At 40.8% G+C, this 19,139-nt stretch overlaps 2 protein-coding genes across 3 annotated transcripts in view; one reads left to right on the forward strand and one right to left on the reverse strand.

Annotated features, from left to right (window-relative positions):
* The first annotated feature begins 29 nt into the window (after positions 1-29).
* Positions 30-8,270, forward strand: LOC118102675 (tetratricopeptide repeat protein 31). 2 transcript variants are annotated; one of them, XM_035149019.1, is made up of 18 exons: positions 30-207; positions 388-416; positions 1,680-1,746; positions 1,855-1,985; positions 2,082-2,162; positions 2,259-2,318; positions 2,420-2,596; positions 3,286-3,447; positions 3,595-3,667; positions 3,757-3,847; positions 3,948-4,089; positions 4,872-4,976; positions 5,306-5,405; positions 5,507-5,738; positions 6,334-6,408; positions 6,533-6,635; positions 6,808-6,923; positions 7,350-8,270. In XM_035149019.1, the coding sequence occupies exons 1-18, from the start codon at positions 189-191 to the stop codon at positions 7,426-7,428; spliced, it is 1,842 nt and encodes a 613-aa protein (XP_035004910.1). In that variant the 5' UTR covers positions 30-188; the 3' UTR covers positions 7,429-8,270. The 2 variants fall into 2 exon arrangements, with proteins under 2 accessions (XP_035004910.1, XP_035004909.1); XM_035149018.1 differs by lacking the exons at positions 30-207; positions 388-416 and adding an exon at positions 598-750.
* A 3,799-nt stretch (positions 8,271-12,069) lies between these two features.
* The window catches only part of LOC118103035 (zeta-sarcoglycan), a 31,678-nt gene continuing 24,608 nt past the window's right edge, over positions 12,070-19,139 (reverse strand). Inside the window, exons 7-8 of the mRNA XM_035149698.2 lie at positions 13,821-13,944; positions 12,070-13,113 (exon numbers count right to left, since the gene is read on the reverse strand). Of these exons, the coding sequence (XP_035005589.1) occupies positions 12,922-13,113; positions 13,821-13,944 (316 nt within the window). The 3' untranslated portion in view covers positions 12,070-12,921. The remainder of the gene's footprint in view (positions 13,114-13,820; positions 13,945-19,139) is intronic.

The raw sequence follows: 19,139 nt of genomic DNA on the forward strand, positions 1-19,139 counted from the left end.
AGTGTCACCGCAGCGCGCTTGCGTCAGAAACGAGCTGACTTCCGCTAGTTCACGCGGATGCTTCCCGGGAGCGCGAGCAGCATGAGTTGAAAGTTAGCTGCTAACTTTTAGAACCTACGAGCGACGCACATAAATGCGTTATAAGCGGGATCTAAAGCGCATAGGAAGCTGCGGGGGGAACCGTGGACATGTACACATGCGAAGCGGGTGAGGAAACGCGTTTAGCATAGATGCTAACTCCTCTCAGGAGGAGTCGTGGGGCGGTGAAGCCAATGAGCTGGTAACCGTTTGGGGAAAAAAAGGAATGAAAACAAACGAATCACAGCAAAAAAAAACACTAGTTTGATTTAACACTGACACATTAAACATGTCTTCCTCTCTTTCCAGAGTTTGTGGACGTGGACATGGACATGATCGTAAGTACAGCGCTTCTCTGTGTCTCTGCTGTTTGTACATTCTGCTAAAAAAAACAATGGTGGGTGTGTGTGTGACGATGACACAGGAGTACGACGTGTAGCCGCTGTCGTGGTGAACGTGCTTCTAACATGGTGGCGAACTTATCCGACTCTGGCCTCTCCTGCTCACGTCTGTTGTTGACACTCGGTCACTTCCGGTGTTGCTTCCGCACACGGATGTGCGCTGTGTTTTTGCGCGGCTGCTGCTCCTCAGGCAAAGCGACGAGACAGACGCCAAAACAGGATGCAGGTTATTTGTTGTAAAAAATATCCCCAAAAAACTACCAACTATACCGTGAGTTTTAATGTTTAACATTTCTGTCAAATAGCTGCGGTTGAAGAGTCACAACAACAGATCGAGGTGTATTTGCAGTGTTGCTCTGTCTATTTCCTGAAAATGAAGCTATAGAGTCCAAGCACTCAGCTGACTTCCTACTTCTGTTACATCGCTTCTTAAAACCCATTTTTTATAGACTTGTTTTAATGGGATGTTGTGTTTTTTTTATCGTTTTCTGTTCCCCTTTTATTTTGCTTGTATACTTGTCATACTGCTGCTTTTGTGTGTGGAAGTTTTCATGTGAAACCTTGTTTCCTGACCACCTAAACTTGGTTTATCTGGCATCCTTGTTCACGTTGCATCCTGTGAATTGTTATTTCTCTTATATTTACTCTTCTTGCCTTGCTGTCAAAGCACTTAGTAAACTCACTTTTTATAAACTACTATATAAATAAAGTTTATTATTGTTATTGTTATTGTTATTATTACTACCTGGGCTGAGGTAACAATGGTTCCACTGGGGTCAAAATAATGCTGAATCATGCCCTCTACAATATCTACAATACCTTTAACAAAACCACATCAGCACTACAGGTGGTCACAAAGTTCAAAAAAGGGGTTTAACTTAACAAAAAATTGGTCGTACTGTGACTGGCTCACTTTTTAATTTCCTTTTAAAAGACTGTCTCAACAAATGAGATGCAGTCTGTTGTGGAAGTGGCTCCACTCCGGATGATCTCAGAGCAGCCCCAGGGCAAAAGTGAAACTTAACTCGAGTCAGTACTTGCATCAGATTTCCTCGGAAACACATTAGCCTTGTTTTGCTTGGACTATAATTAGGGGGCACTTAGGTTGAAGTTGGGAAAATGAAAGTTTAAAGTCTGATATGATGATTGTCAGCAACTAGCATGAATGCATTTTGACATGTCTTTATCCCCTGTCTATAGCAAAAGGTTGTGGCTATGTGCGACAGAAATCCTGGCTTTCGAAGGTTTGTCAGCTTTGACCTCCAGGGTAAGATTTACATACACACACAACACAGTCTTGCATGTTTATTCTGGAACACAAATGCAAAGGGTAAATGTATAAAACAAAATTCTAAAACATACTTTTTCTTCACAGGTCTGGATTACAGGGATGATGACGATGTGGGTGACGTTGATTTTGGAGTTAGGACATGGCTACCTCCACCGTATTATTGGACTGGTGACCATCCTCACCTATCCGCTCCAATTGTTCAGGCCAGAGAGAGCGTAAGTTCATTTTTGTTGTATCTGTCCTTCCAAGGTGGATGTTTGAAAGATGTCAAGTGATTCCGTATTAACCAATGGTTAATGTTTGTTTGGTAGGAGGCTGAAAGAAATGCCAGATTATTAGAGGAAACGAGAAAAAGCAAAGAAAAGGCTGAGAAGAAGAAGCTCAAGAAACAGGTAAATTCTGTCTCCGGTAATAATCCGGAAAACGTAATTGTAATAAGTGAATGTTAAAATGTGTAGATAAAGCTTTTGTGCATTCTTGTCAAACAGAATCAGAAGAGGAAAAAACAGCTTGAGAAGGAAAAACCGAGCCCCGTAAAAGCCGAAGAGGTAAAATCCTATGTTTAACACCTTTTTAAAAAAAGGGATCCTCTAAAACAAACTCGTCAAGTATGTTTTGTTTAACAGGTTTGTGTTTTCTTGATTTGCAGGGAGAAAGGGATGCACAGCAATCTAAAGCAGAGGACACTAAACCCGTTGATGGGAAACCCAAAGACGATACAGATTCCAGTGTTAAAAAGTCGACTTCAGCTCAAGATGCAGAGAGCAGTGATGGCGAATCCAGTGGTGAAGATAGTGACACTGAGAATGACCCCTTTGAAAGTGAGGTACCAAGCGCTCCTGTAATTACTGCAATTCATACACATGTCATTAAACAGAATGAGGTTTTTCACATTTGCCCTTTTGTAATTTTCTTCTACATATTTGACCTGAGGGATCTTTTCGTGTGATTGTGCTAAGATGATGGGTTTCTGTGTTGCATGCCTTACATTTGAACATGACGCAGAGGAAGTTAATCTATTAATACTTCTCTTACTCATATTAAGCATGTGACATATGAACAAACAGGATATAGAGCGTATTCTTCCGTCAAGGCCCAACAGTCCCCTCAAATTCAGTCAAGCGGCACCAAATGACACACTCGCAGATATCACTCCTTTAACGATACCTGATTTGTTTTATTCAAGATACATGAATTATTCTCTGGGAAAACTGTAAAAATTGTTTCATTGTTAAAGAAAGTTAAAAAACACTCCTGGGTCTGCCCCTTTGTCTTTTTGTCTATGCCAGAATTTAATGGGTTCTTTCTTGGCTCATGTCTCATCCTTCCACCAAGTTTCATGGATGTTTTCATTAGTTTTTGCGTAATCCTACTGAAAAACTAACCAACCAACAAACACAACCTCCTAAGTGATGGTTTTTATGCAGGTTTAGAATATTGATATTTAACAGGCTTAGGTTGGGGTTAGTTGTGTTTCTTTTCCTAATGTTTTATTTCTTTATTTGGTCTTTTAAGGAGCTGGATATGACAAGTACTTTTGTGACTAAAGCTGCTCTCATAGCCAAGCGTAAAATGGAGCAGAGGCCGAAGCCTGAGAGGAAAGAGAAGAAGGTCCCGGTTAAAGAAAGTAAAACAGTCCCGGACCGAACTAAAGAAGAGCCAGAGGTTGAAAACAAGGTAATTGAGCTTACAAACAAAACACAAAGACATTTATTTACAACTGATAACTCTTCCAGTAACGACCACAGAACTGTAATAGTTACTTGATTGTTTTGTCCTTTTATTACATGGGATAAAGCTGCTCATCTCACTTCTCTCTTCCAGCCTGATCAGGATTCTGCTGCCTGTAGCATCCCAACCTTTGAAGATCATATAAAAATAAGTACTGAGCTCGCAGGTAGGTTTTGTCCGAATCGTGCACAGGCTCTTTGCAACTTGTTGATGGTTTATATTTGAATATCTTTTTTGTTTCTTTTGTCACTACAGTTATTGGAAATAGATATGCAAGTACTGGAGACTTTAATACGGCTGTGAAATACTTCACTGACGCGATTAAATACAACCCTACAGAGTTTAAGTAAGACCTTGTGCTCTACTTCATTCACAGTAAATTTGCACATGATGCTCACACCACCACTGTTTTTTCTTTTTACTTAACCTTATTGTTTCTGTCGCAGGTTGTTTGGCAATCGTTCCTTCTGTTTTGAAAAGATGCAAGAATATGAGAAGGCGCTGACTGACGCCGAGCTGTGTGTTAATTTGTGTCCAGGCTGGGTTAAAGGAATGTTTAGGAAGGGCAGAGCTCTGGCTGGTCTTAAGGTAAAGATCTCAATGAAATGTATGTTGGTGTAAAAAGAAAATATGTGACGACGTTTTCAAAACAGCAACATGTTGATATTTCTTCTATTTTCATGCCCGCACGCTGGTTTTACTTGTGTCATGTTGTCTGTCCGTCCCGTTCTTGTGAATATCTCGAGAACGCCTTGCAGTGATTTTTTTATAATTTGGTACCGACTTTCACATGGTGTCAAAGATGAGTTAACTCGATTTTGGTGGTCAAAGGTCAAGATCCCGGTGACCTCACAAAACCTGTTTTTGGCCTCTGGTCGGCAATCACATGTTAAATGAGTCCACTGGTTGGTGGAGGCATACAACTGCGGGGTGCTAATTCTAATTTTACATATTGAACATTTTAGAGTATAACAGTGTTGACTTTACACTGCGTTATTGTTTTTGTGACTTTACAATCAACTGTGATTTTTCTTCTTTTACACTCCATTAACATGACCCACGCTTCAGTGTGTGTGGCTGTGAATAAGTAACCTATTTCCCTTTTTGTTTTGTTTACCCTCATCGTTTCAGGTTGGAATGACTTTGAGATCACTCTGACCTCGTTGCAACTCTCCCGAATTAATTTGTAGTGTCACTGAGCTGCACGGGCTCCCATTATTTACTCAGACTTGTTTTGACTCGCTGTTGCTGTGAACATGAATAACTGGGCTGATTAGTGGTCACGGTGAATGAGTCTCAACTTTTTGATTTAGTCCCAAAGTAGAGAGTGAGGAGAGCTCATCTTCTTTCTCTCTTTCTTCTTCCCGCAGAGATATAGGGAGGCTGCTCAGTCCTTCGGTGAAGTTCTCAAACTGGACGGTTCATATGCAGAAGCCGCTCAGGAACTTATGCGAGTGCAGATAACACAACTAATGGTGTGTTACATGTTTGTATAATCTCTTTCAATGGGGCTGTATGGGCTACATCCGCACTACTACGTTTCAGTTTCAAACGCATCACTGATGCATGGGTGTGAATGCAAAGCGTCGATTTCAGTAACGCCTCCACGTTGTCGTCAAGAACAGAAATCCTTGCTCTTCCTTTTCACTATTGCTGTTTCTCATTTTTTGTTTCTGCAACTGAACAACAAACTTCAGAATAGACAATCTGCTTCCTGTTTACACTGGGCATGTCAAAAATCAACCATTACCAATATTTTGTACTTTGAGACACTCAAACCTGGAGAATTTTAATTGTGTTGCAGGAGTGTGGATTCACTCGGGAGCAGAGCTCAAATGCTTTAATTATTCATGGAACAGTTGAGGAAGCGTTAGCGGTTCTGTCAAACTTAAACCATCGTCCAGGTGAGTGTGTCTCCCCCGATGAACCCACATTTTGTTAGTTACTTACAGTGTCTGTGTGTGTTTGTACAATAAACCATTGTAAACATGGATCTTGTGTTTAGGAGCTTATCAAAGTGCCACTTTACCAGCGGCTCAAGTCGTAAACATCACCGGAGTGTCTCCAGTCCTTTCAGCCAACACATACCCTGCAGTCGCTGCTTATCCTCAGTCCCACAACGCACTGAATAACAAACCCATAGGCCCAGTTCCGAATATGTCAAACATCCAGAGTCAACACAAACCCGTGCCTCACCAGGCCACGAAGCTCAGCCATGAAAACAGTCGACCACCAACGTGAGTATATATCCACTCACTGCAGTAAAATGTTTTATTTAATCAAAGGTTCGAAACAACTTGTTGATGAAACTAACTCAAAATGACCGCAGGGGGTAATACCTTCTGTACGTTTCAAACTTTTTCCACGATTGAAAGTCTCCATATTTATCTCTCAGTTTACATACGGCAGCATTTCAGTGTCACAGAGTGATGTGTGGGATATTCACCATAAATACTAAAACATCAAATATTAATACTTTCCTATTAAAAGATCAACATGTCAATGATTTACTATCAATGACTCTAACAGTTATAGATACTGAGTGTAATCTAAGGTTAATTTGACGATTCTTGATTCAATTCTCATGACGATCTTAATTTAACACTATTCAGAAGATAAATGATTGTTGGTCTTTCTTTGCCTCTAATTAGACAGTAAATACTCATAGAGCAGAAAATCATTTGACGTGTTTATGAACTCCAAACTGTTATGAATGATGATGTTATGAATAAAACGACTTCTCACAACATAAGAGGATCCATATTGGGATCTCGGCATAGGTCTGTCACCTTCATTTTCTTTTGAATGTGTTGTGATGTTTTCTTTCAACAGGGAGCTGTTTCCAGTTTGGGTTGGAAACTTGATTTATCCAGTACCTGAGTCTGTGATAACCAACGTGTTTAACAAGTACGTTCTTTTTTTAGCTTTCGTATTTCTGCAATTTAACCAAGTGTTTAAGTGTTGTGTCCACACACACACACACACACACTGCAGTTGCATAGTATTACAGCTGTCCTGTTGTGTCCTGCAGAGCTGGAGCTGTCTATAGTGTGAAGGTTCTGGCTCAAAAACGCTGTGCCTTCGTAAACTTTACCAAACAGGAGCATTGTGATGAAGCGATCCGACGCTTTCATGTAAGTACTTCCTGAAAAACATATTTGCCGACCCACGAAGAAAAAACAAATTATTGCCTCCTTCCCTATGCGTTCATACATCCATAAGAAATAAAACGCCAGGCTCCATCTAACCTACAGGATTAAATTCTCCTGTAGATAAAATGTAGATAATATTTGTTTGTGTCTTCAGGGCTATGCTCTGGATGGGATGAAGATCGCTGTGAGATACCCAGACAGGATTCCTCAGGGCATGGGCATTTCAAGATCTGCCCTCAAAGCTGAAGGCTTTCAGAACGAAAATCCGTGGTGAGTGCTTCATATAGTGTTCAGTTTGAAAAGAGTAATTCATCTTATTTCACTGTCTTTCGGAGTGTGAGCTGAAAGGATTGATATTGCTCACACCTTCTGCGGACCAGGAGCAGGCCGCTGTTAGCTCGGTGTAATGACTGGAAGTGGTGGGAGACGGTTAGTCACTGCTCTCAGATGTTAGTACTCCCGTCATGGAGGTTTGTCAAAAGGATTACAAAAAAACTACCGAACCAATTTGATCAATTATGTTAACATTTATTTATTTCACCTTATCTTCAATTATCAGGAAGTGTAAATCATTCGGGGACTTTCTCCATATTCCTTCCAATTCAGCTTGTTGATATCTGCCGACTCCCGGTGATAATTTGAGATTACCTGCTGTTGTTTTTTCATTCTGACCTAAATCCTCATAATCCTTTGCAGGCAAAATGTTTATGGAAGCCCACGACCTGTTTACCCTCACAGGCCCGTCCCTGAGCACAAAGACGAGGAGAAGAACTGACGGGACACGAGCTGCGTCTGAGCTTCACTGCGTCTAACATCTCTGAATATAATCACAATCACTCGTACAGAGTCTAAAGGCTTTTACTGCCTCTTGAAGAAGTATTTGTTTTTTAGTAAACCACAGAAACCAACACTTATTAGTAGAGATTTTAAAGAAGGAATTTATTTGTTCATGACTACTTATCTTAATCAGTGATTATCTTTTATATATATTTTTGGAACAGAAGTAACAAGATATCTGACAAGATGCTGATTTAAAAAAAAAAAGTTTAAATGTCAGTAAAAGGGAAGGAGGAATATCTGATTTTATAATTTACATATAGAGTTTTATTTTCTAAACTGGGATTATAGTTTTTCCGACAGATTCCTGTGTTCAAAATGTATTGCACAATGTTGGAGTGCTAAAAGGACAGTGTCAAATGAATGTCTTAAGTTCTTTATTTCTAAAGTATACTATCAACTTTGTCACATGCTTTCAAGAAATTGTTTTTTTTAAATCATTTATATACACACTGATCCAGAAAAAAAACAAAGGTATTGGTGTCGTGAGCTTATTTACACATCTTCAACATTTACAGCCAGTATCTGAATGATCTGTATTCACTTATTATTCTTTCTTTCAAAAAACCAAATAACAATTGTCGGTAACACACCAGGGACTATTTTGTTGCTCACTTGGTAAATGTTTAATTCCTCATAGCTCATTCAGGAGATGACTTTAAGGTTCCAGTTCATCATCATGAGGCGGCAAGTCATGAGTTCTTTTACGCAGATGCACTAATTCATTCATTTTAAGGGTTTGGCCTTAAGTCAAGAATTAAAGATTCTTCCATATTCAAAGTTCTTGTCTCTTTATTTAAACACAGCGTGTAAACAAAGTGTTTGTGTTTCCTCTGAACACGAAGGTCTCAGCAGCTTCTAATTATATAAAGTTTAAAGTTTAGACAGTTTAGATTTGTCAAATGAAATATTAAGAATGAATACATGAGATAGAGTAAAGTTTATCAAGTTTTTTAACCTTTTTTTTTCATATTTTTCTTCCAATTTGCTAAGTTTTTATCATGACTGAAGGTTAAAAATCTCTGGGACATGCAGCTCTGTTTATTGTAAAATAGTCCCTTTCTGAATTAAAGGTATGAAAGCACCACATTTTAAAACATATTTTAGCTGATGTATTTGTTTGATGCATATTTTACAATTGAATTGAATTCAGTTATGGCAGACTGGTTTACTTGTGAACTTCTGGTATTTTGCCACTAGATGGCAGCACAAGCAAAGCATTTGATCTGCAGAGAACTGGGTTGTGTTGATTAAGATTCTTTGAAATAACTTAATGTTGCTAATAACTTAATGATATTATAGACAATCATCCCACATGCTGAGGCTGAAGTCCTGAGCAGGACTTGGTGCAAATCTGCAGCAGCTGGAACAAGAGAGTAAAGAGAAAACTGGTTTTCACTACAATTTCAAGCAGCTTTTTTCAGCTTCATGTGAAACTGGAGCGATGATCTGTTGCTCTGATAGGTTTGTGTAGAGGATATTTCCATGCAGCCTCGATTTGGACAAAATTCACCTATGATAGTTTACGCTCATCTTTCAATTTGCTTGTAATTGCTTGATAGTACAGTACATGAAAGCATGTGTTGCATAGGAAGCTGAATAAGCTGCATTCAAGACATTTCTGCCTTGAACGTGTTGAGAAATGAAGGGTTTGATCATTTATCACCCTGCAGGAAGGAGGACGTGACCTTGGTGACGAGGATTTTCTTTTCCTTCCTGTTGTCCTCGAATTGAATTTGATCTGTTTCCAAATCTTTCACCATCAGAAATAATGTTAATTTTATCCAACTGCAATTAAAATAACATAGATGTTTCCATGCTAAAATGAATTACCGCTGTTTAAGTTGAATTGTTTGTTTTTTATTGTAGTTGATAGAATGTGTGGTTGTAATGAAGCAGTGGGTTTACACAAACAATGAAACACATCTCATGTGCAGTGATTAAAATAATATTTAGAATTATCATTTATGATCTCTGCTTTTCACTGTGAGGGATATTTGAAACTTGATACCTGCATGAATTAATAGGTCCATTTAGCATTAATTCCAAAAGAAAAAGGGCAAACTATATGAGTTGGAGGGAAGTGGAGCGAGTTACTTTGAGATTTGATGTTGCAGAAGTCGTGTAAATGTGCATAGAAACTCTCAGTAGATTCTGTGACTTTTCACTGGCCTCGTTCTGACTCTGCGGCTCCGCTGTGTAAACGACAGAAACTGATGTCATTTGAAAGTCAGATTCTGAGTCAGCACAAACACCAGCAGCTCTAATTCTTCATCAGCTGGCGTCACACGTTCATAACTCTTGATCACTTCCCCCTGGAAACATTCGCTGCTGCTGCTGAGCCGTTCCACGTGCTTTAAAAAAACATTAAAATGCAAAAACCAAAAAGAAAATCTACAGTTGCTCCTGCAGCACTGATCAGATTTTTTTTTATTTTATGGCAACTTTGGGCTTAATTAAGAGAAGAGAAGTTGTGATGTGCAGCAGCAGCAGGCTCCACTAATGTATGCTCATTCCAGCTCTGCTCAGGGAAGGAAAAGACTTTATCATGGTTCAGCCTGCAGCCGGGGAAACGCTGAGGCAAGATGCATGTCAACAGGGAAGGAGACAGATAATGACATGTAGAGGGTGATAGAATGTGGAGGAGGCAGATTCGTGTCATTATTTCTCCCATTTCAGGTTTTTATTGGCGATTTTTGTGAAGGATTTGTAAGAAAACCATATTTTGTTTGTTAAATTTTAATTATTTTATAATATAATGTTTCTTTTGGTCTTTAAACTCAAAAACTCAGTTGAGGAGAATAAAGATGGAGCTGGGCTCGGTTTGATTGACAGGTGATTTACATCACTTGGCGTGTTTCAGCTTGAGTAATGAACTCCTGTCTTTTTTCTTTTTTTTTTACTGTGCTTCACAACCTCGATGAACTCATTTAATTTAGTGCTGAAATGACGGAGTGGCAGAAAATCAATCAAGCATTTTGATAATCAATATAGTATATACTGATTGTGGCTCGAATCTGAGAATGTTTTATTGATCCTACTAAACCATTTTATTACCTATTTTTATTACGTGTTTTACTGCTTTATTGTAAATGCTGTCTTTTAATTTCATTTCTGTATTATTTTCTTCTCTGATTTTATTTGCTTGAGCACTCAATAGTTTTTATTCTGTCTAAACCATTTTTAACTGTGTTTTAGAAACACTGTATAAATAAAGTTTATTATTAGGTCATAAACCCTGCCTCTACCATGTTAATGGATGGGACATGAACCAAGCTAAAAAAGTCAGAAGTACAAAAATGTGTGTGTGTGTGGCGGGGGATGTCAGGGTCAGTTTAGGTAGTTCTTATCACACTCTTGTTTCTTCAAGGGTTCATTTTCCCACTAAGTTTGATTTGAATTAGTTATTTGATGATATAAAAACAGGGTGAAACGTCACGATTGACAGCTGAGACTGACTCGTAATTGGTCGAGCAAGTGCGTCTGGCTCCAAATGAAAATTGCAAAATGGCGGCATTTGTATCACGGCGGGATGAAGTGGAGACGCATCCTCCGTCTTTATACACAGTCCATGGTCAGTTGTAGAGCGTGGATACTCAACCCCAGTTGGACCTGTTGGGTTCGGAAAAAACCTTGAAACAATATTCGGGCTCGGTTACCGTGGCTGGGCTATCTACTTGATAGAATGCCTGTCGGGGTCGGTTTGTTTTCTCAGCTTCTAGCATTAGATTACTGCCCGAGCTTTTGGTCGATATCGTCTCTTTTGGTTTCCAGCTGTCGTCTGTTTGACTGTTTGGTTCAAATTTGTTGTCAAAATAAAACTCGTGGACTCAGTTCACTCAGTCCACAAGCTCCTGACTCTGCCGTCTGTTTAATTATTTGAGATATTACTTTGTTTTTCTCCTGACACACGTGTCACATTCACATCAGCCATTCACACCGAGTCGTGTGTGAGTGATGTCAGTGTCTTTCTTTCATGCATGGTCAAACCACTGTCCCATTACCATATTAGAGTAAATCATTCAGAAGGTAAAATTGCTTGGATTCGTCACATTAGCTCGACCAGCACAATGTGTGGGGATCAGAGACCGTCACCACGCAACCACGCACACACAGATCAGCTAAGCTCTTGTTAGAATGCCAGTGTGGCTCTTACCAAACAAGCTGCCGGAGGCCGATGATGGAGGATGAGGAGGCGGCGTGGAGCAAGACCTTGCGCTCCAGCAGACCTGCTGACACGTGGCGGCCTGCCCCGCCCTCGGCTGTGGAGCCAAGGTCAGCCAGGCTCCAGTGTCACACCCCACTGAGGGCCGCCGCCTCGGAGAGTTCACACACTGGTCGGGGTTTTAACATCCAGAAATATTTCTTTAAATTTAGATGAGTATTAAATCTGTATGTAGTTGGAGGTGCCCTGTTGTCCTGGATCTGTAGATGTAGATTAAAGATGTCTCCCTTCTGTTGAAGATGATGTAATACGATCAAAAAGCTACTGTAGGCAGCTTATGGGGAGATTTTCTTAACTACTGTCTCCAAGGTCAAGAATGAACTGGAGGCACAACTTTAAATGAACGAGAAGAGGTTTGGAATGCAGGAAAGTTTAACATTTATAATTCCACAAAAACGGAATAAATTCCGATACGATGATGAGGATCATGTGATACAAGGGACACTGAGAAATCTATTTTTGCTTCCCCAACCAATTTTGTCATGCATGTTAGGGCCACTGAAGGGAAACAGAAAACGGAGATTTGGAGAATAAAGACATAATAATACAAGAATAAAGTCATAATTTTTCGAATTTCTTCGATATGGCCCCAAAACTCCGTCATAGTCAACATCATTTTAAAAAAGTGTTTTTAGGACTTGAACATTCAAAACAGCCACGTTGGTGTCATTTCACTTGTCTTTATCAAGGTCGTGTGTAATGCGCCACATAAGAACATGTTTCATTTTAAAAACTAACACGGTGGATAAATGTAAAACGTCTTCTAAGAAAGTTCAAAATAATCTAAAAACCATGAGAAAATTGTGCTTACTTAATTTTCTACCATCACATCTTCAATAACCTTTGACACAGACGGGTTCAACATGAGTTCTTTCACAGCGGAAGGCACCTGTGTTTTGTCTTTTCTTGTTCTCTCTGAATCCTAAAGACCGTCACTGCGTGTTGACGATGAATTTAAGAGTAGAAAAATAAAAGACGTGTCCTCTGACTGTAATAGAAGGTAGTAGAAATGTTTGAGATATTCCTGATTCCAGAGAGATGCTCTGACTGTAGTTCCTCCATCAGCGGTGAGTCCTGACCTTCAGTCGACCACCGCCGGTGTCAGACGTCTCCGAAATAATCCGAACAGCTCAGACACTGAAGAGTTCTCAGCTGCTCCAGGGCAGATGTTAGTGGTGTCCTTCGATCAGTGGCGCCGCTCCCAGGTCAGCTCCAGAGGCAGATGTTGCTCATGGCCTGGCAGGTGGAGCTGCTCTCGGCGGGAGAGAGGTAGATCTTGCCGCTGGGGCAGACGCACACCTCGTACACGGCCTGCTCGTGGGCGGCCTGACCGGGAGACGCCGTGTAGACGCCGAGCGGGAGGCTGCCCAGCTGCACGGTGTTGGCGTCTAAAAGAATCTGGGAGGGAAAAACACCAGAGACGAGCCGGAGGTCATTTAAATAACGCCAGCGGAGACGACCTGAGGGGATTTATTACTAACTCAGACTGATAAATGACTGCGGAGCAATCAGTGAATACAATGTGACAGTGCAGTGAAATACAGTGAATACTCCATCTCGCTGTCAAATATTTGTATTTAGTAAACAAAGTTGTTAATTTTCTAAGCCATGCTGCTGCTGGTCTGAGGCCCCCGACAGTCATCTGAGGTTTAAGGTCTCCACATCAAAAGCACAAGATGGCGGCACCCGTAAGCGGGATGTTTTTTCTTCATTACAGCAAAGTGGAGAAGCGTCGTCCATCTTTATTTACAATCTATGCATTCGCGTTGTGGCGTTTGCAATCATGTTTTCCGTAAATGTGCTTGTGTGAGATGTCTCGGCCACAGTACCGTAAGCTACAGTGATCATTAGGGTGAATCAACACGTCTCTAAAATTGTTCCAATAACCTTCATGGAGGGAGGATGTATTAGAGGTCTGCTATATTACGCTGCGTTAGATTTGACTAGATGTGAGTCTTTCTCTATTCTTACACCACAAACCTTATGGACATAAACTAAAAACTAATAAACAATGTCAGATAAATAAACAAGAAACTAAAAGCGGATAAATATCAGCAAGGGCACGAAAAGTGAATTTCAAGCTCTTTTTTTGCGTTCCTCCTCACCTCGCCCTCTGTTGACTCCAGGTGCAGGTCCTTCCGACTGCTGACCTTCAGCGGCCCCTTGGCGGCGCTCGCCTCGACGCCCCTGGGAGCCTCCATGGTCAGAGTCCGCGTTGGGGACTCCAATCTGACGAGTAGAGTAAAAGAAAGAGGACGTCTCAGAGATTTCGTGCGAGAACCCATCAATTTACTCTGTTTATTCTTCCGGGACGTTTGCATTGATAAAACTTTCCGTGTGATTTAAAGCCGAGGAAACAAGCTGCGTCCGAGGGTAAATTGATCGTTCAGCTCACAGTTCATGAGCATCCTTGTGTAATCACTGGTTTCAGGCGGCTCGTAACAAATGTCACATATTTGAAAGACAAAGCAGCTTCTATTATTTCTGTTTGGCTCCTGATGCATAAATGTATTTTGGGCGCCAGTTACACCAATGATTTCATCACCTGTGGAATATCAACGGTGCTTTTTCATGTTTAAGCAGCTCCTCTCATTATGCTAATCCAGCGCGGCTCCTAAACAGCCCGTAATTGTATCAGCTGATTTTGACCTTCAGCGGCACTGAGGCTAATGCAATTTGCATTTTCTTCCCATGGACCATTTGTTTACACGGGGAAAGATAAGTGTGGGAGCCAATCAATGTGGAATTTGTTTTCATAACTCATAACCGTTTCAAATTGATTTTCTTCACCCCCCCCCCACTGCCGCCACCCCCATCGCCATCTTCCCCCAAATCTGTTTTCAATGAATTTCAAATGGGAGACTTTAAGGAGATGTCTTGAAATCGCTCAAATCTCCGCACCCCACTGAAAGTGACACACATTTCGGATTATGCGCCAGTGGAATAAGGGGATGGGGGAGAGGGGGGGAATAAAAGGAAAAGAGAAAAGCAAATGAATTTCATCTGCATTTGAAAAGCCTCTTTGACTTTAAATCAGCTTTCAGTGGATACAGTTTGGAAAGGATCTGTGAAATGTGCATTTGACCTGGGACTGTTTGTGCCCTACACTCGCAGGAAGTCGATGGATGTCGCCTCAACTCGTTATATTTACCATTTCTCCTTGAAAGCTGTTCGAATAAAGAGCAGATACGATATTGATGCTTATTTTTCTTTGCTTATAATGTAATCTTTTTTTTTTTTTGCCCGTTCTAAACCTGCCTTGTCCTGTGTTAATGCTCCGGAGCTACTTGAGAATTATTCCTCCTCATTAGTGAGTCCTCCTCAAACTGTTCTACAACATACTGTCCCTTTGTTTTTGTTTGTGTGCTGGATGTTGTGTTGAGAGCTTGTGCAGAGTGCAGTTGGAAAACTTTGCGTTTCATCCTACCTGGTTTATTCGCAATGAAGATTTTATCATTCAATATAAAAGCTCTAATTCAGCTCGAACGAAGCATTTTAACCTTTTAATTTGTCTTCAAATTTGTCAAGGAGGAATTGATACTATGAATGTTGTTGCCATGACGTTTGTGGAATCAGCCGGTTGAGGTTTCTGATTATTTATTGCATCATGAACTGAGTAAACTCTCCCGTAGTGACACAACCTGATATTTCTTTCCACTGAATCTGTGCTCGTTAGGGAGAAACCTGTGCTCCTCGGCTTCGTGCGTTTCAATTATTGCAATAATTGTTTCTCAAGCACCCACTGATTAGCTGTGACTCGGATTGACGAGTCATTAACAGAGCAAATTAAAACACAGAGTGATGAGAAGTTAGTTAAAGACGATGTTTGACGTCCTTCTGGGGACATTGCATTGTGTTCTAATCACACATTCACCCACAGCCTTCCCCTCACATCAGCCAGGACCTCAGCGCTGAGGTTTTTCCTCATCAGGACCTGGACTCTGTCCCGACAAGGTCACTGAGCAGTCTGGTGAATCCGCCAGAAGACAAAGGACTCAATTTCCCAGAGTGCTTGTTTCAGACACAGTCCAAAATAAAAGCATTAAAAGAATAGTCTCCTGGGTTTTTATAACCAGCTCAGACTGTTTCCAGTTTCAGGTGGAGAAGGTTTACAGTCCTGTTTGTGAGGCTTTATCTATAACAGCAGTGTGAAGTCACATTATACACCTCACTGCTGATTGATAAAACCAGTAACCTTTACTACTAATGAGATGTCATTTAAAGACCCATCAGTGGCTGCTCAGGATTTGATGTTAAATGACACCATTTTAATCCCAATATTGTTTTCAATGTAATGAATTAACTCGTACTTGATATCAGGAGCATGTGTGTGTTTCCTTGAATTGATTTTTTATTTCATAGTTGTAAAACATGTTAAAAATAATGGTTACCATATAAATATATATCAGATTGACCTACAATGTTCAGGATTTGGTCAGATTCTTAAATTCCTATTTCTTATTTTTGTGATCGATTTCCTTTTTTCCTTCTGTATCAATTAGATTGAATCGAATATTGTGTTTTTTTTAACCATTGTTGCATTGCTGGGAGGAAAGGAAAGGAATCTACAGTGAAAATTGTCGTGCTCATCATTTAATCTCCATTCATTTGCATACAATTTAGATTCTAGTGTTAATGAGTGGAGCTAATTTAGTTGTTTTAAAATGTCACCATGTCCAGAAACATTCAGATCAAGCTCCATCCTCCCCAGTGCCGAGACGCTTCTTGTACTCAGAGTATTTCAGGGGCTTCTGGCTCCGTCCAGGAAAAGCCTGGCCACAGATAACCTGTGTGGTATTTGCAGTCATAAAGGCTGTTTACGACAGGCCCCCCCCCCTTCCCTGGAAAATCTGACCAGCTTTTCTCGGATGACATTTACATGGGCAGAAAGGTCACAGTATCACAGAGGCACGCAGGAAAGAGCTGCGCTGGACCAAATGTGCTGATGGCCGGAGTTGATGTCACAGTGGATGAGATTGATTAGAATAGAGCGAATCAGCTCTGTGCGTTCGGGGGGCTTCATAAAGGTGAAACTTTAAAACTTTACAAAACTACCAGGCACTGCCACGAAACAGGAAAGAGCTGGATGCTGAGAGATCGAAACGTCCATCCATCCATTATCCTCACACCCTGGACAGGTTGCCATGAGGCGTATCACGGGGGAAGATCGGAACAACACACACTTATCTCTCGTGCAAACACCCCAATTTACTATCCCAGCTTTCGGTCGAAACAACAGTGTTGATGTTGGATGCGAAGCTGGAAGAATATAAATATACGACGAAGACGCGGACGAAGATGTCAACTCGTAAAGACGGGATTTGCACGCTTTTGGCGATAGAGGCCGACAGTGGCGATGATGTGCGCAGCAGGACTTATACGTCATGTCCTTCCTCCAGACGCCACCCCTCACCTGAATGTTCCCGACATTTACGTTTCTGATCTGCACAATCTCAGATCAGCAGAACCAGCATCAAATGCCTGCAGACCTCAACATTAACTTCATTTTGCAAAGAGGTGAAACAAAACATCCCATAACTCACATAAGCCTACACAGAAGATACAGGCAACCTAATAAAAAACACACAAAAGTATATAAAAAAACGTGTTCTTGGATCCAACATGCACGCTCATATAAAATGATGTACATAACAGAAAAGCAAACGTCCACATTTCCATCACCCTCAGCAGTTTAATATGCGAGACACGTCCTCCGCTGACTCATCATGAGCATTTAACAGTTTGATAGCATGAGAGGTTATAATTATTTCTTTCTTGCTAATCACTAAATCGCCTTCAGGGGGGGAGAAGCTCGCAAAGTCTCGGTTCGGAAAATGTAAGAACCGATCGAGGCGATGATCTCACGGGTCGTTTCACCTGCGATGGACTGATGCGTGTAGAGTTGGAGTCTGAGACGTTTTGTTTGTATAGCCCATATTCACTAATCATAATTAACCTCATAGGGCTGAATAATCTGTACAAGGTGCAACGTCCTCCGTCCTTAAAACTCGACTAGAGAGATGAAAAGCTACTAAAACAAATGCCTTTTACTAGAGGAAACAACGCTGTGATAGGTGTTAATCTGTATAATTTATATCACCAACATTATTTGTACTGTAAATATGTCTTTCTCCCAAGAAATCAATTATTACCACTGCATCTGTATTAGAGCCCAATATTTCAATTGTAAAATATCAAACCTCTATATATTTTCACAAGGGTTTGATAACAACATCTTTGCAATCATTTTTTTCTGTATAAATAGATCGGCCTAACCCTAGATCAATATCTGAAACGTTTCACTCCGTTATATGAGTATTGGAATTGATCTCAAAAGTCCATATCAGCTCTTATCTATATAACAACGTGATATTTTCTGCTGTCCAAACTTTTCTCTCTCAAAAAAAAGATCGATACAACAACAAAGAAACACCACATTCCTCCACTGCAGTCATAACTAGAAAAAAAAAGCCACACTCCTGCTGCACTACATCTTAATCCCAACAAAGTGCTGGTAGAACAAAGTCTGAGCAGAGAGCTAAGTGGAACCGAGAAGAGTTGTTCTCCTCCGCCTTTATCTCCTTAATGAACCTGTCACTCTGCCCTGGACACGTGCTGCAGCTGAAAAGCTGCTCGGTCGACCAACTCTGCAAACACACCTCGAAGCTGACGAGCAGCCGAGCTTAAGCTGCTGAGAAGTTGCAGAGAAAATAAAATGCAAAGCTGGGAAAACGTTTATTTTCCTGCCTTTTTCAGATGCTGGGTCAGAAAATGTCAGAAACCAAAAGAGGCTTCACATCCTGTCTGCTCTGCTTTTGCTTTTAAACGTCAGACTCGTCTCACTACAGAATCTCAAAACATGTCAAATAGTCTGTTCTTGACACAGATGAGACCTGGAGACTATTTGGTGTGTTGATCACTAATAGATGTCGGGAGAACAGACTCGTCCCTGTGAAAGGGAACAAACAGCACGACAGAAGTATCACAGTAGAAATCACAGCATTCATCCCCCGGCTTTGCTTCGCCCGTCAGGAATCAGAGCACAGTCGTCTCAAATTAGCTGCAGAATGATCTGATTATGTAATTAACATAAATATTTTCATCTCCAGTCCCAGATTTTCTGCGATTCCATTTCCGTCCTCAGACTCCACGGGAAGCTTTGAGAGCGAAACCACAGAGGTGATTACGAGGTGAAGGCGCAGAGATTTACGAAGACAAACGGACACGTCTCTGCTGCGGGGAGCTTTTCCTCTTTATAGCAGCTCCGCACTTGTTTCAGAGGCCTCAGCTTCAAGGCCTCAGCTCAGGGGCAGTTTCTCACATGTCATCCAACTTCTTTTCTAGTTGTTTGGTCATAGAGACGATAAATACGATGAACTGGGGGGGTGAAAAAACGTTTTGAAACTTTGAAATATACTGGCATT

This window comes from Hippoglossus stenolepis, chromosome 23, assembly GCF_022539355.2.
Source record: "Hippoglossus stenolepis isolate QCI-W04-F060 chromosome 23, HSTE1.2, whole genome shotgun sequence".
Lineage (NCBI taxonomy): Eukaryota > Metazoa > Chordata > Actinopteri > Pleuronectiformes > Pleuronectidae > Hippoglossus > Hippoglossus stenolepis.